General features: G+C 40.1%; 1 protein-coding gene across 9 annotated transcripts in view; it reads left to right on the plus strand.

Moving 5' to 3' along the window:
* ATP6V1H (ATPase H+ transporting V1 subunit H) overlaps positions 1 to 17,147 on the plus strand; it is a 97,174-nt gene that overhangs the window by 32,435 nt on the left and 47,592 nt on the right. For 8 of the 9 annotated variants that reach the window (XM_043507864.1, XM_043507863.1, XM_038392962.2 and 5 more), the window contains exons 3-7: positions 3,098 to 3,200; positions 4,363 to 4,452; positions 8,162 to 8,275; positions 9,535 to 9,639; positions 15,484 to 15,537. In XM_043507864.1, the coding sequence (XP_043363799.1) occupies positions 3,098 to 3,200; positions 4,363 to 4,452; positions 8,162 to 8,275; positions 9,535 to 9,639; positions 15,484 to 15,537 (466 nt within the window). The remainder of the gene's footprint in view (positions 1 to 3,097; positions 3,201 to 4,362; positions 4,453 to 8,161; positions 8,276 to 9,534; positions 9,640 to 15,483; positions 15,538 to 17,147) is intronic. The other variant, XM_043507867.1, reaches the window with a different exon arrangement.

The raw sequence follows: 17,147 nt of genomic DNA on the forward strand, positions 1-17,147 counted from the left end.
ATAGCTAGGGCCCTACCAAATTCACAGCCGTGAAAAACGCATCATGAACTGTGAAATGTGGACTCTACTGTGAAATCTGGTCTTTTGTGTACTTTTACCTTGTACTATACAGATTTCACAGGGGACACCAGCGTTTCTCAACTGGGGGTCTTGACCCAAAAGAGGGTTGCAAGGTTATTGTAGTGGGGGTTGTGGTGTATGCGCTGCCTTCAGAGCTGGGTGGCTGGAAAGTGGTGGCTGCTAGCTGAGGGCCCAGCTCTGAAGGCAGCAGCACAGAAGTAAGGGTGGCAATACCATACCATGCCGTCCTTCCTTCTGTGCTGCTGCTGGCGGTGGTGCTGCCTTCAGAGCTGGGTTCCTGGCCAACAGCTGCCACTCTCCAGCTCTGAAAGCAGCGCCGCTGCCAGCAGCAGCGCAGAAGTATGGGTGGCAGTACCACAACACTCCTACATTAATCTTGCGACTCCCCCACTACCCGCTTTTGGGTCAGGACCCCTTCAGTTACAACATGATGAAATTTCAGATTTTAATAGCTGAAATCATGAAATTTGATTTTTAAAATCCTATGACCATGAAATTGACCAAAATGGACCATGCATTTGGTAGTGCCCCACATACAGCATATAGTGTAGCAACTTCACATAAGTGTGAAAAGGGAGAGGTGGTTTTGCTGGCTGGCTGTGCAGGCCTGGTTGCCCTGTAGCATCCCATGTTGGTCAAGTGTAGAGCTGCTGGCATACTCTTCCTGAGTTTCCTGTCCTGAGGTGGGTCTCCTCAGCTCTCCACATGCCAGTCTGTCATGATGTGGCCTAGCTCTCTGGCCAAGTCACAGACACAATTTAACCTCTTCTAGGGTAGCAAAAGTCCAACTGTAGTCCCAACAGACAAAAAGGTTCTTTTGCCTTTAGGTGAATTCTCTTCAGCCCACCCTCTGTCCCTGTTCCCAGCCCCTTTCTCACTATTTGTGTGAGTCTTTCTGGCTCTGGGATAGAGTACTCATCCCCCAGGCTAGTTCCCCTCCTGTAGTGTTCTCAGCCACTTCTGAGCTTTGCCTCTTGACTCCTTCCCGGCTCTGGTATAAAGCACTGGGCCTCTGGGCTGATTAGTCTGAAATACCCAGTGTCCTACAGACCCTTGTGCCAGGGCCTTCCACTGCAGCCTGCTCCATTCCCTGTGGTTCTACTGCAGAGTGAGATCACTCTATCATTTTATAAGGCCCAGGTGTCCATTAAGCTGTCACATGGCCTCCATCCTCTCACACCAGGAAGCAGCTATCCAATTATGGCACAGCTGTGGCCCCATCTCCCCTTAAAGATGCCAGTCACCCTGTGACAGATACTTTGGGATGGGCCAAGTAACAGTGGTATTTAATTCAGAAGAGGGAAAAGCATAAATATGTTGTATTACAGATCTCCTTCCATTTTCTGTACTTCAGAAATCCTGGTGAACAAGCTACAGGGATTACTGAACTTTTATCTGCCTTGAGAACTGGCAGTTTTTACTAAATTTTTAATCATGGACCACCTGCAGGCAGTGACTCAGATTGTGGAAAAGGCTGGTTAGAAGAACTTGTTCTGCGTGGCTTTGGTAGGTGGAAAAGACCTTTGACTCAGTGGAAATGTAAGAAGAGTTAAAAATGCTGGAAAAACTGAAATATGGAGACGTAATATGTCATCCTTCCAGCCTGTGTAATTTTGGCATTGGATGGCTTTATGCACAATTCTCCATTTCTCTGAAGAGCTTCAGCCTCTGTAACTTGGTCTCTTTGTGTGTTAACCTGTGATATTTGGCAAGTATTAATGCTGTGGATTTTCATCTTCCTTTGATTACATTATTTTCCTTACTATACCTGGACAATGTGTTGTTTCTGCTGCCTTGTCCTGCTCATTATCAGGTGTTGGAATAATTTTGGCATTGTAATAAGTAGAAGATGCTGCCAGTCCTGTAGCTCAGTTTGCTAAATGGAAATATCACAAATGTTGGTTCTTTAATTATCTTAATGTTTTTTACAGTTGCTAATGTTTTTAGCTACAACAGACTTTCAGCTACAGATTTGGATGGATAAAGGAAGTAGCTGTGGAACACACTAGCTCAAGTCCTCCCCCCCCCCATTCCATTCTTTACCTGTCATTTTGGCCATAGTTTAAGGCTAGAAGAGACCCACAACATTATCTTTTCTCACCTTCTGTAGTGACCCAACACCCACATGTTAATGACTGATATGAGGCAAAGTATTACAGCTCACAGGATGCTATTATGTGCCATCAGCAGAGATTATGAGGAAACAAGGTGCCCCAGTGCCCAAGGTCCCTGAATGGCAGGGAAATCATTAGTAAAATCAAGTGAGCTAATCCTGGCAAGCGACCTGCATCTACAGGCTGTAGAGGAAGGCGAAAAACTGCCAATCTGATTTGGGGGCGGGAAATTCCTTCTCAACCCCACAAACCTAGTTAGAAGTTGAGTCAGATTGGTATATTTAGCATCTTCTAAATACTGTGAATCAACTGATTAAAACCATGTGTGTGTGTGTGTGTGTGTGTGTGTGTGTGTGTGTGTGTGTGTGTGTGTGTTAACAATTTTGAAAAAGTAAAATATAACCTAGAAACCAGAACTTTACTTCCAAAAAATTTCCTACTTCCCCACATTTCATTTTTGGCATTAAAACTTATTTCGTAAGACTAACAAGTTTTTTGTATTTGCACATGTTTTTTCAACTGGATTATAGTTGTGTTGCAGATCTTGTTTTCAGCATGTACTTGAGGTATGTATATATAGCCAGCACTGCCTCTCTCAAATGATTCCTTATGTGCTTCCAAGGTCTGGAGGCAATTTAAGGATGACTGAGGTGATGCTGTTAAGTAGTCAAGAGACACAGAATTGCATCTTTAAATTATTCCCTATTCTGGGAGTTTTCATTTCTTTGCGTATGAGGCTCTCAGCAGAATAGAAGTGCCTCATGCATTCATGATGGGGCTAAATTTATTATAGCTTTAATAAAGGAAGAGTGCCTCTCATGTCAAATAGCATCTTGAAAGAAATAAGGCCTGAAATAACTAAGATACAAAAAGTTCCTATGGCTTCATATTTTGCTTTTCAGAGGACAGATGATTTCAGGTGAAGACTGTGAATTTATTCAAAGATTTGAGCAGAAGAGGAGCCCAGAAGAAAAACAAGAATTGCTGCAAGCTGAAGGCAGTCAGGTAACCCAGCTTCCTTTTTTAATTTTTGGGGGGGGGGCGCGGTTGCTCTTCCCATACTAATTCTACTTAAATGTTGGAAGTATGTGTTTTGCAGTTATGCTATTTAGCAAGTTTTAGCAGGGCTTCAGACAGTTCTATTACAAATGAATTTTTGTGAGGTGGAAATTGGCCATTATTTTAACAGACCTCTTAATTTTTAAATGTGTTCAGCTGGGATGAGATCAAAAGAAGCTGGGAAGCTTCACACATGTTTGTTGTGCTCTTGGATAACACTTTTTAGGTATTTTTTTTTATATGGTTGAGTGCATTTTGGTACAACTTCTTAAACTCAAATAAATGGAATTTGCATTTTGAGATGTAACTAATGCATACAATATTTAAATAGCTACATATAATGCATTGTTTGTATAGTGACAGTGTAACTGTCCAAAGCGGTACATTAAATTGATGACATGGCATAGTCTGAAATAAAGTAGCCTAAATGTTACATAGAATGTAAATAGTAGTGGTAAGGTTTTGTGGCTCTTTCTAGCTTCACCTCAACCCCTTTCCCCATATTCTCCAGATACTTGCTCTCATTTTCTCCAAGTAAAATAAAGCATGAATCTCTAACTCTAGCAGTTTGTGAAATCTGCTGCTGAAAACAAATCATGATTAAATTGTGCTGGGGGGAGGAAAGCAGTTTGAATAACTCTTAAGGTCCAACTTGTATCCATCTTCCAGTCAGAAACATATGGGCAGGCCAGATGAGCTTTCCAAGTGCTGGTTCTGCACCACTGATAGAGAGAAACTTGCAATCCCTTCAGCATCTGTCACTAAATTTGCCCATGTCTTGTAAATTTTCTTTCTTAAAAGAAACATTGAAGGAGAGATTCTAATTCTGACTCATTAATCTTTTGACAAATCATCTTGAGGAACCTTGCTAACTCCCGCTAGTTACTTCACTGTTTCCATTGAATGCCATAGAACAATTTGTAAAAGGTAATGAACAGCATGGAAAAAATATTTCATTGTAATGTCAAGTGCATTCATATTATATTGTAGATGAATAAGACATTAGGATGCTTAAAATTTACATAAAGCCAAAATGTGAATTATTGAGTTTCTACTGCATATTATAAAACAATTGCTAATATTAATTTTAATGCATTTTATTTTCTAGTGTGCTAAAACATTCATAAACTTGATGACTCATATCTCGAAGGAGCAGACAGTTCAGTACATCCTAACTATGATTGATGATATGCTGCAAGTAGGTCAATAACCTATTTCATATTTGTCTTCGTCTTTGATGTTTGGATGTCTCTTGAGCTAATTATGATCTCTTTATGTATGTATGTAATACTGTATTCAAAAAGTGTATATTTAGGTTGCAAAGTCAAGCACTCAAAAGTTGAGAAATGCCAGAATTAAGATTTCGCAGGCAATCTTAGCTTGGCCCCTTTGTGTTGATGCCTTATGATACTTTGAGTCTTTAAGTACATGATCACATTGGACCCCAGCTACACTTAATATACAGAATGGATGCTGCTCGGGGAATGAGGCAACTGTTGAATAGTTGTTGATTAAAAATCAAAATTTTCCATTGAAAACTTTGAAAATGAATTTTTTTTTTTTTGGCCAACATTTTCTGGGGTGGGAGGGAAACCAGTTTTCTAATTGGCTCTAGTATTGAGCCATCATGTTGATGTTAAGAAATAAAGTGTGTTAAAATACCTTGGCTTCGGATTTGTGTGTTAAATCAAATTAAATACCCAAATGTGACACTTTATGAAAAGTGCAATGGAATTTCAAATGTGTTTTAATTCTGTTTTTCTCCTTTTTAATAATTTTTTGAAGCTTGTAAACTCCTGCTTTATTTTTAATCTCCAAATGTTTGATCACAACATGATTATTCTTTGTTTTGATGGATATCAAACTGAGGCTTCCATCTCCAGCTTAAGTGCACTGCTGTGGCTTACTAAAATTTCTACTCTTTCCTAAAGTGGTAGGATTAAGGTCTGTTAAGAAACTTGTAACAAATTATATTCCCTTTTTCCTTGACAGTTGAGTGGTCTTGTTTCTCTGTGTGGCTTCTGACAAGTTCTTGACTCAGTATAGGTAATTTATTTTTAAGCCAAAGGGAACCAATATTATGATCTAGACTTGGATAATAGAGTAGAGTGTGCGCTTATAAAATTTGCAGGTGACATAATGCTGGGGCGCGGTGGGGTTGCAAATATTTTTGGAGGACAGGATTAGAAGTCAGAAGGACCTTGACAAATTGGAGTATTGATCTGAATTTAACAAGATGAAATTCAGTAAATATAATTGCAAAGTACTGCACTTAGAAAGGAAAAAATCAAATGTGAAATTACAAAATGGGGATTAACTGGTAGGGATTAATACTTCTGAAAAGGATCTGGGGGATAGAGTGGATCACAAATCGAATGAGTAAGCATTATGATGCAGTTGTGAAAAAGGCTAATATAATTCTGGAGTATATTAACCAGAGTGTCATATTTAAGACACAGAAAGTAATTGTACTGCTCTAGTCAGCACCAGTGAGGCCTCATCTTAGATAGTATCCAATTCTGGGCATCATTCTTTAGGAAAGAAGTGGACAAATTGGAGAGAGTCCAGAAGAGAGCAACAAAAAAGATAGTTCAGGTTTTCTAAACCTTTTATGAGGAAAGGTTGAAAGAAATAGGCATGTTTAGTGTTGAGAAAAGACTGATAAGTCTTCAGATATGTTAAGGGCTATTATAAAGATGACGGTGATCAGTTGTTTTCCATGTCCACTGAAAGTAGGACAAGATGTAATGGGCTTAAGCTGCAGCAAGGGAGATTTTAGGTTAGATATTGAGGAAAAACTTTGTCACTAGAAAGGTAGTTAAGATCCGGAATAGTCTTTCAAGTGGAATCCCCATTTTTGTAGGGTTTTAAGAGCATGTTGGACCAACAAATATCAGGGATGGCCTAGGTTTACTTGATCCTGCCTTAGAACAAGGGCTGGACTTGATGTCCCCCTCAAAGTCCCTTCCAGCCATACATTTCTATTATTCTAATTCTGGTCTTCTCTTAGCCTAGTTGTTGAAATTATAGGACGGAAATACTGCTCTTCCAAGGACTGCTATGTCATATAACTCTGCCACTGTTCGGAGAGAGAGTCATAGCTGTCTTTAAAGCCCAAACAGTTCTGTCAACTTCTACTGGTCTAGAGTGCAGGAATACTTAGGAGGACCAGAGATTTGTGGAGAGTGCAAAGCTACCAGAACATCAGAGCAGGCTTTTTCTTTCCTGGTGGGCTTGTGATTTTAAAAGTAGAGAGGTTTTCCACTGCTCTTCTGATATTTTAACCTTCATATACCTCCTCTTGTTTCTTCAGCCCATCAGTGATGCTCCAATTTTATTCCTTTAGTTGCTTGACCATAAGATGTTCTTCGGATTCTTTTTTTCTCTGTTCTTCTGCTACCCTCATCCTGAAGGAACATTATTGCATCTTTATTGGTGCTCTATTTTAGAGAGCTGGGAGCCATTTGCTATCACTGTTTTACACCTCTGCTGTCAATAACTGGTGTTAAACAGTCTTTGAAATCTAGTTCTTGAAGTAGAACATGATATTGATGCCAAGGAAAGAAATGCTGATCACCTGATTCAGCTGTGCTGCCTGTATCAGTCTGAAGACTTGAAAAGAAATTCAAAAATACTTGGTTAACAACTCTCTAGAGTGGGTGTAGGGGGAGGGAGAAGGGGAATAAGGCAAACATTAGTGAGCATTGCAGGCTCATGTTAGCTGTTAAAGATGGCAGCACAGCATTCATACAATGGGGTTGAAATCTTTGCAGCTGTCAAGGATATTTCTTTGGATACTAACTCTCATTTGAGTGGAGGAAAACAAAATGCACAACTTCTCATGATTGCTTTAACTGGGAAGCTTCTTTCATAGAAAGCGATCTTGAGAAGCAGTGAAATCCAGTGTTTTTATGTACCTTGTGTAGTTCATGTTCCCAAGCTACACACTGGTAGGAAGTGAAAATAGAAATTCCATGACATTATATACTATATTGTATTTATACTATACACAATGTATCCCAATCTGAATTGTTTGATTTAAGAAAGTTCGATGAAAATGTTGAAATTATTGGGGGGGCTATCGTGTACGGTTCTCATAAACTTTAGTTCCAAATTAATCATGCTGGTATCCATCTGTGTAATTTACAAACTAGAATAAAGAATAATTTAGAGAGAAAAGTGGCATTCAGTTTTATCTCTGGATTAATATATGGTTAATATGCTCTAAACTGCAGTTTTGTTTTTAATGCTAGTTTCAAACAGAAAAAAACAAAACTATGGCTATTGTAGTTGTATAACTCCAGTTCCTCTTATGGGAGCTTGCATTTGGAGATAAGTGCCGACTGTAGTCTTCAGGATAGACTTTAAAGGCTACGTAGAACATTGCTGTGCATTCACAGACACTTGAAAGTGCAAAACAATGCGCAAATGTGTGCTCACAAATTGTGTATGTATAATCCTGTCATTTATGGGTGCAAGAAATAATGTGGAAAAAAGTTAATGCCCAGAGTTCATTAAGTTGAAATGGAGGTAGAGTTGCAACCCTCTGAAAATGTGGCCCTTCACAGTAGCTATGTAATCTTTCATTCTGAATGTCCAGAAGGAAGCATGTTTTTCCTTTAAGCAGACACTTCATAAACTGAAGTGTAACTTGGAGTGTGAGAGGGGAATTGCTCTCTTAAGGGTTGATGGGGAACCAGCATGGAATAGCAGTTAACATCTGGGTTTCAACACTTCAGACATCCAACAGTGGTATGTTGTAATAGTTACATTTCCTGTGTCAATCCCTCTCATTTTATCTCTCATAATGTACCTCATGAGAATATAAGACAATGTATTGAAAAAATACCATAAAATTGTGACTGAAATACTGATGAGCTTCTCCTTACCTCCCCCTCCCTTTGCAGGAAAAGCATCAGCGTGTTAGTATTTTCTTTGATTATGCAAAACGTGGTAAGAACACTGCATGGTCCTACTTTCTGCCTATGTTGAACCGCCAAGATCTCTTCACTGTGCATATGGTAAGCTTTAAATGTGTCTATCTCCCAAGATGCTGTGGTGAAAATAGAAACCTATTTTCTTTTTGGAGTTTGCAGATTCATAAAACTTAAATCACTCCTTGTGTGGTGTAAGGCTTTTCTTTTACAAGTCAGGTAAACCAGTTTAATCACACAACAAATTTTTGCACAACCATTTGTTACAAAATACATGCTGCTTTTCCTGGGAATCAACAGTATTATGTGGAACTATGGTTCTTTGTTCTGAATTATTATGTCTGTCTCATTGATCAGGAAATATCTGTGGTAAAAACAGATTTCTTTAAAGAAAACTGTTTAGTTACTAGAAAATATCCACCAACCGATGATCCCTCTGTAGTTATGTGTGTTAGTATAACGTTTTGTAGCACACATTTTCAAACCTTAAGGGCCGTAATTTTATTATTCACTTTCATATATTATTTGTAAAAGTTGAGGTTATTATAGATTCTCTTGTCTGCTACTTTGGAGTGCTGCAGAATGTAGAAGTCCTGCTGCATAATTTGACAGTTTTCCTCAAATAATTCCTTGAATGCATATAAATTGTCTTGGGAAGACTGTAGGCATAGAATACGGATCCAGTTTGTATGTTTCTCACATGTCATAGGCATTGTGAAGAACTACTTATGAAAACCTGTTTTCTGTGTTGTACAATTTCCTCTTCAGAAGATTCCATCTCATTTCCCCAGTGGTTTTCCTGTCCTTTTTAAAGGCAAATAATAATAATAATCTTTCTTCTGGAAACTATATTTTCTGCTTCAGTATGGACATATGTACTTATTTAAAATTTCTTGGTGCATTGATATTTGTGAGCCTTAAATATTTAAAAATAAGCAAATTGATGTTAATGAATGTCACATACCCAATTAGGACCAGATCCTGCAACTGGCTTTGTGTTGGCAGACACCTGCCTCTGAAAGGAGCCAGTTGCAGGACCAAGCCCTAAACTGCAACAATGCTGTCTTAGATTTTTATTTTATTTTATAACCTCTGATCTGTGTACACTGCTTCTGCATACTAATGTGGGGCAGAGCCAATAGAAAAAGCTGAAGGACAAATATTAGGTATAAATAAATCAAACTATAAGGCTTTGCTTCGAAAAAATGAATAAAGCAGCAGTATTTGTGTAAGTAGCAATATTTTTCCCAAAATTGGTTTCCAAAGCATACAGCAGTATTTTTTTTCCCTCCATTCAGTCTTTGATCACTTGCAACTAGAGTTCTATTTACCAAATTCTTTTTTAGGCAGCAAGAATTATTGCCAAATTGGCTGCCTGGGGAAAAGAGCTGATGGAAGGCAGTGATCTGAATTATTACTTCAACTGGATTAAAACTCAACTTAGTTCACAGGTAAAAAAAAAACAAACTAAACTTAAACAAAAAATTAAAATGCACTCTTAAAAGGCTTACATTTTTAAACCTCCCTACAAAGATGTATAAAGTGTAAATGTGTAACTGTATTAACAAAATATGCATTATTTGTTTAAAGAAAAAAACTTTAGACTTCAATAATTACCAGTTACAATTAACTCTCAAATCCTTAGACTTGCTTTCTAAGTAAGAGATATTATAACTTCACATATACAGTATTTGAAAGTATACTAAGTTCCAGCTAGAGTAAGAAAAGGAGGATTTTTTGCCGAGGGAGGGGAAACACGCTGAATGATTATATTCTTTTCTATTTTCATGATTGATTGAAAAGCGCGATCCCCACAGAGTCTGCACAGCTATGAGAGAGCAAACTGAATTCCATTTTGCTTTTTGTGTTTAATAACAAAGTTGCTGACTCCTGGTGACTCAGTGAGAGAGAACATAATCCTTTCAGTTCGTTTTTTTTGGAGGTCTTGCATTTGGGGGAAAAAAATCATGTCTTGACTTGTATGCTGAAAGTTTTGGAAATCGTCAAATATTCAAATGAATATAGAACTCCTCCTTTTCTTGTTTTTTGGAGTATAACTGCACTCTAAGGTACATTGATTGATTCCAAGGCCAGAAGGAATCATCATGAACAGTTAGTGTAATCTCCTGTACAACACAGGCCATGGAACTTCCCAAAAACAATTCTTAGAGCAGATCTTTCAGAAAAATAGCCTATCTTGATTTAAAAATTGCCAGTGATGGAAAATCCACCACAACCCTTGGTAAATTGTTCCAATGGTTAATTTCTTTCTCAGTTGAAAATTTATGCCTTATTTCTAGTCGGACTTCGTCTGACTTCAAGTTCCAGCCATTGGAGTGTGCTATACCTTTCTCTGCTAGATTGAAGAGTCCATTTAAAAAAAAAAAATTGATCCCCACTGAACTGTCCCCTGCTTAGATTGAAACATTTGAAACTGTGAAACCACCTAAAAAATGCATAAATGTTTGAGCAATATTGGCATGTGACGTAGCTCTAGTATAGTAAGAATGACTTGTTCTTCAGAAGCAAAACCATGTTTCTTTGTTGTTTCATATGATGGCGTTACTTTTTGTGTAATGTTGTTTACAAAAAAAACAGTTTGTCATTCTCTAATAAGGGTGTGTAGGAGTGAAACTGAATTCTAATAAATTGTGAGACTCAGTTCAGTAGGCTTTCTGACCAAAGTTTACTCAGATATATTTTTGGAAACTAAGGACCTTTAGAAGAAGAATACCATATGGTTTCTATAAAAGCAAGAATCTTAAAAGCGTGACTTTATTTTTAAAAACTCAGAGCTGTGCCTTGATATCTTCAATTGATTCAAGTGTTTTTAGATCATTTTGCAGTTGAGTTTGAAATATAAAGAGCATTGTTATAAATGCACCTTTTTAAATTTTGTAATGTATTTTGTGATGTCTGGGAAGTAATCCTGACTTGCTCTTCTAGGCAGGGAAAATACTTGGAATTATGTCAAAATAATACGTCTGTGCCTTTGGCCAATATATAGCTTCACATTGGATTCTTTTGGACTACTTATGCAACGCCAACAGACCCCAGTCACTGGCGAGCGGGATTGAACCTGGGACCTCTGGAGCTTAGTGTATGAGCCAAAAGCCAACTGGCTGTTAGCTAAGGCTGTAGAGCAAACGCGTTAATCTCAATCTCTCTCTCTCTCTGGATATGTCTACACTACGAAATTAGGTTGATTTTATAGAAGTTGATTTTTAGAAATCTATTTTATACAGTCGATTGTGTATGTTCCCACTAAGCACATTAAGTCAGTGGAGTGCGTCCTTACTACCATGGCTAGCATCAACTCCCAGAGCGGTGCACTGTGGGAAGCTATCCCACAGTTTCTGCAGTCTCTGCTGCCCATTGGAATTCTGGGTTAAGCTCCCAATGCCTGATGGGGCAAAAATATTGTCGCGGGTGGTTTTGGGTACATGTTGTCAGTCTCCCCTCCCTCCCTCCGTGAAAGTAACTAGATAATCATTTACGCCTTTTTCCCTGGGTTACCCATGCAGATGCCATAGCATGGCAAGCATGGAGCCTGCTCAGCTCACCGCTGCTGTTGTGAGCATTGTAAACACCTCACACATTATACTACAGTATGTGCAGAACCCGGCTAAGAGTCGGCAGCACGAGGACGATTGTGAGGAGGACATGGACACAGACGCTCCTGAAAGCACGGGCTTTGGCAGTTGGGACATAATGGCAGCAGTGGGGCTGGTTGATACAGTGGAATGCTGATTCTGGGCCAGGCAAACAAGCACAGATTGGTGGGACCGCATAGTGTTGCAGGGATGGGATGAATCCCAGTGGCTGTGAAACTTTCGCATGCGTAAGGCCGCTTTGTTGTAACTCTGTGAGTTGCTTTCCCCTGCCCTGAAGCACAGGAATACCAAGATGAGAGCTGCCCTGACAGTTGAGAAGTGAGTAGCGATAGCCCTGTGGAAGCTTGCAACGCACAACTGCTCCCGGTCAGTCAGGAATCAATTTGGAGTGGGCAAATCTACTGTGGGGACTGCTGTGATTCAAGTTGCCAATGCGATCACTGATGTTCTGCTATCAAGGGTAGTGAGTCTGGGCAATGTGCAGGTCATAGTGGATGGCTTTGCTGTAATGGTTTTCCCTAACTGTGGTGCCGTGATAGACGGAACTCGTATCTCTATCTTGGCACTGGACCACCTTGCCAACCAGTATATTAAACCGCAAGAGGTACTTCTCACTGGTGGATCACAAGGGATGTTTCACCAACGTCAACATGGGATGGCTGGGAAAGGTGCATGACACTCGGATCTTTAGGAACTCCGGGCTGTTTGAGCAGCTGCAAGACGGGACTTACTTCCCAGACCAGAAAATTACTGTTGGGGATGTTGAAATGCCAATAGTTATCCTTTGGAACCAAACTATGTTTTGCTCCCATCAAACCTTACACAGGCAGCCTGGACAGTTGTAAGGAACAGTTCAACTATAGGCTGAGGAAGTGTAGAATGGTGGTAGAATGTGCCTTTGGACATGTAAAAGCTCGCTAGCGCTGTTTGCAGACTAGGTTAGACCTCAGCGCAACTGATATTTCCATTGTTATTACTGCTTGCTGTGTGCTCCATAATATCTGTGAGAGTAAGCGGGAGACGTTTATGGTGGGGTGGGAGGTTGAGGCAAATTGTCTGTCTGCCAGTTTTGAGCAGCCAGACACCAGGGCGATTAGAAGAGCACAGGTGGGTGTGCTGTGCATCAGAGAGGCTTTGAAAACCAGTTTCATGACTGGCCAGGCTACGGTGTGACAGTTGTGTGTGTTTCTCCTTGTTGCAAACCTGCCCCCTTTGTTGATTTTAATTCCCTGTAAGCCAACCACCCTCTCTACTTCAATCACAGCTGGCAAAGGAAATAAAGTCACTATTGTTTTGAAACCATGCATTCTTTCTTTCTTAATTTAAAAAAAAAAAAGTGAGAACTGACAAGGTAGCCTGGGTGGGGTGAGGGAGGAGGGAAGGAAAAGGCCACATTGCTTATTGTAGCCACACTACAAATCAAAACTGTTTGAATCTTGGGCCATCCTCTGGAGTGGAGTGGCTGCGTGAGGAGGATATAGAACTTGGGGAGGAGGGCAGGCGGTTGTACAGTGGAGGCATTGGCGGTCTGTGCTATTGTTGGCTTTCCTGCAGCTCCACCAGACGCCTGAGCATGTCTGTTTGCTCCCCATTAGCCTCAGCATTGCATCCTGCCTCTTCTCATGGTGCTCACTTAATGCTTTCCTGACCTCTGCCACTGAATGTCTCCATGCGTTCAGCTGTGCCCTATCAGTGCGGGAGGACTGCATGAGCTCAGAAAACGTTATCGCGAGTGCGGTTTTTTTCGCCTTCTAATCTGCGATAACCTCAGGGATGGAGATGATAGGGGGAGCATAGAAACATTTGCACCTACAGTGGGATAAAAAAGGGAGAGTAAAATTTAAGATACATTTCTGAAAACAAAAGGGAGACTTTCTTTCACAGCAACTCAAGCAATTCACAGCAGACAGTACATGTGCTTTAGGTACAAGATCGCATTTTGCCTTTTATATTGAGTGCCTGCTGGTATGGTGACACATCGCACACGGTTGGGCAACAGAACTTGGTTTCCAGGCAGCCATGGTAAGCCAAAGGGTATGCAGGGTTGGCTTCTTGCGCCTTCATAACATGTGGGAATGTTTTCAAATTGCAGCACCCCTTTTTCCCATAGCAAGCAATGTCGGCTGGGTTTGCCATTTAAAAGGAGGGGCTCCAGTTTTCGGGTGGATATGCAGTACACACCTCCCCCCACCTCTACGTGTGGCTATTTTGGATGATCCCTTCCCCCGCCACATGGCTATTCTCGGGATGATCCCTTTTAGCCAAGCGCAAACAGCCCAGCATGAACGGGGTCCTTTTACAGTTCCCTTACAAAAATTCCCCTATTTCAACCAGGTGACCATGAATGATATCACTCTCCTAACACAGAAGGATATAGACCGAATGTTGCTTGCATGTGACCAAAACCCAGGATCATTTGCTGCCATTCTTTGTGCTGCAATGATTCCAGACTACTTGCTACTGGCTTGGTGTGGTAAAGTGTCCTACCATGGAGGACAAAATAAGGCAGCCCTCCCCAGAAACGTTTTGCAAAGGCTTTCAGAGTACCTCCAGGAGAGCTTCATGGAGATGTCCCTGGAGGATTCCTGCTCCATCCCCAGACACGTTAGCAGACTTTTCCAGTAGCTGTACTGACTGCATCCCAAGTCTTCAGGGCAAATCAAACATTAAACACTGTTGCTTTTAAACCCTGTACTGTAGTTACAAATGTACACTCACAAGAGGTGCCTTCTCCGGCTTCAGAATTGAGGATCCTGCCTTGGGAGGGTATTGGCTCCAGGGTGATGAAAGGTCCAGGCTGTCGGGGAGAATGGATTCACCACTTGTCTGCTGCACATTCTCCTCTTCCTCATCCACAAAATCCTCTTACGTGTTGCGTGGGACTCCCCCCCTTGCAGGTGTCCACGGACAGTGGTGGGGTAGTGGTAGAATGCCATGCAGCTGATCATAGAAGCGGCATGTATGGGGCTCTGACCCAGAGCGACCATTTGCCTCCTTTACCTTTTGGTGGGCTTGCCTGAGCTCCTTGACTTTCATGCGGCACTGCTGTGTGTCCCTGTATGGCACTAGATGGGACAGAACACCACACCCAGAAGGTGTGTGTTATACTTAGTTTTGCTTTTGCTTCCTGAAGTTTCGAGCAATTTCACTGTAATTTATTGATATTATCCAAGGCAGGATTATAGTCTTTCTGCTTACACCATTCTGAGACTAACCCTGATAGGTGTTATGTACAAACTCAAAGGAGAAAATGCACTTCAGTGTACCTCATAACACTGTCCTGGACCACTTGGGTATTATTGTTCTGTTGTTGTTCTTACCATCTTCGTGTAAACCGGGATAATCCAAAACATTGGATGGATTGAGAGGATGCTTCTCTATTTGCCAGTTATTGTAGTCTTGATTTGTGAGGGTAGAATAAGTGTGATTTTCTTCCTCATTAGAAATTGACTTAGCTAGATACAGTTTTATCATAGGTGAAAGGACTTTCCAACAGATCTGGTTAGCTGTAGAATAGTCTCTGAATGAAAGCCGTAGAGGACAGTGATACTTGGGGCACTCAGCTGGCCTGGACAAAATCATGGAAATTGTACTGTAGGGCTAAGATTTTCATACATTTATTTTAATAGCAATATAGTTGACTTAACAAGAAAAGCTGAACATTTTTGTTTTTTGTGCTAGAAACTTCGTGGTACCATGGGTGCTATTGAAACAGGAACAGTCTCAACCAGTGATGTGAGTATCTCTTTGTGACTTGTTAATGTAGTGGCCTCCTAAAACATTAAACAGTCTCTATTATTCACCAAACTTTTAAAATTGATAGTCAGGGTTAAACAGACCCAGACTATAACCAATCCTAAAAGCTACATAGGGTGGGGGGAAGCTGGGACAAGGAGGAGTTGATTTTAAAGGTGTTCCTATGTTTATACCTTAAATTTATTTTTCTCCCCCCATGGGGCTTATTTTTATACTCTTTTCTTCTTGTATGGGTTTACCTCGGGACCTCTGCCTCGTGTGCACTCAAAGGAATGAATGGGAATATGCAGAGTGGGATATTCAGACTCTGTGATGAGTGGCCTGACTTGGAATCTGCCAGGTTCTAATGACTCCTGGGAGTCAAATCTAAGAACTGTGGAAACTCCACCAGTCTTGTGCTAGGAAGCTAAGAGCACGAACTCTGTTGGAATACTACTGACTTCTGAGAGCAGAATTACAACCAACTTCCCCATTATTGATAGTCCTAGTGGGGATGGCTTTTAAAAATGTGCATATACCTGTTTAAATCTAGGTATAAACATAATTTATTTCTCTAGTTGATGAGGAAACTGGATTATTAGATCTTCTGATCTGAAAACAGAAATCTTAATGAGTGAAGCATAAGTGCAGATAAAACAAATGGGGACATCTGAATGCAAAATAATCCAGTTTTGCTTTTAGTGTTTTTTTTGTTTGTTTGTTTTTTTGTGTGAAATGATTAAGAACAGTCAGTATTTCAATTCTGAACTTTGACTTTTTCCAAGGGCTTATTAGCCACTTTTCGAAATTGCATTGGGTTGAAACATGTCATGTCTTCTAGACCTTACAGAATGCAGTGAAATAGTTGAGCTTTTTTTGTTGTTCTGTTGTACCTGTTGAATCAAAATTCTTGTCTTACAAAAATATAGCTCTGCAAAAAACAAATTCACTTGTGTGAACTTAAGGATATATTAAATACTTTAAAATCTATATTGCTTTTTTTAACGAAATGCAGCATACTTGGACAGCAGATAGGTTAATAACCATTTAATTTCATACAGATGAACAGTTAAGATGTTCCGATTGCAGAGTCTTTGTGATGGCAATTTATTATAGAACGCAGTTTGATTTCAAGATGTACTACACAATTTTGCCACTCGATGGCACCAAGAAACAAAAGTATTTATCTAAAACGTGCTGCATAATGTTATTTGATAATGAAATGTGTGGGACACTAGTGCTTCTACTTATCAATTCAAATTGAGTCAGGATATTACAATTATGTCTGTATTGAGCTGGCAATGGTAACATCATTCCAGTTATGAGAAGGGGAAAGAAAGGGGCGATTAAATACTAAAAACTGAACACTAGCTGTTCAGTGTCAAACTCTGACTGGAAGTAAAGGAAATTAAGAGGGTTAGTTGCTTTTGTCTCCTTAATGTCTCCTATTATGAATACTGCAGAAAATATTACATATAAAATCACCCCCGATAAACCTCTACAATATGCAGCTACAAAAACGTCCCTTGAAAGTTTAGTGTTTTCTTAGGCATTATCAAGGCTTCTCACTTGAGTAAACTGAGTTGTGAGGAGAAGAGCTGACTTCCACG

The sequence above is a fragment of the Dermochelys coriacea genome, chromosome 2 (genome assembly GCF_009764565.3).
Source record: "Dermochelys coriacea isolate rDerCor1 chromosome 2, rDerCor1.pri.v4, whole genome shotgun sequence".
Classification (NCBI taxonomy): Eukaryota; Metazoa; Chordata; order Testudines; family Dermochelyidae; genus Dermochelys; species Dermochelys coriacea.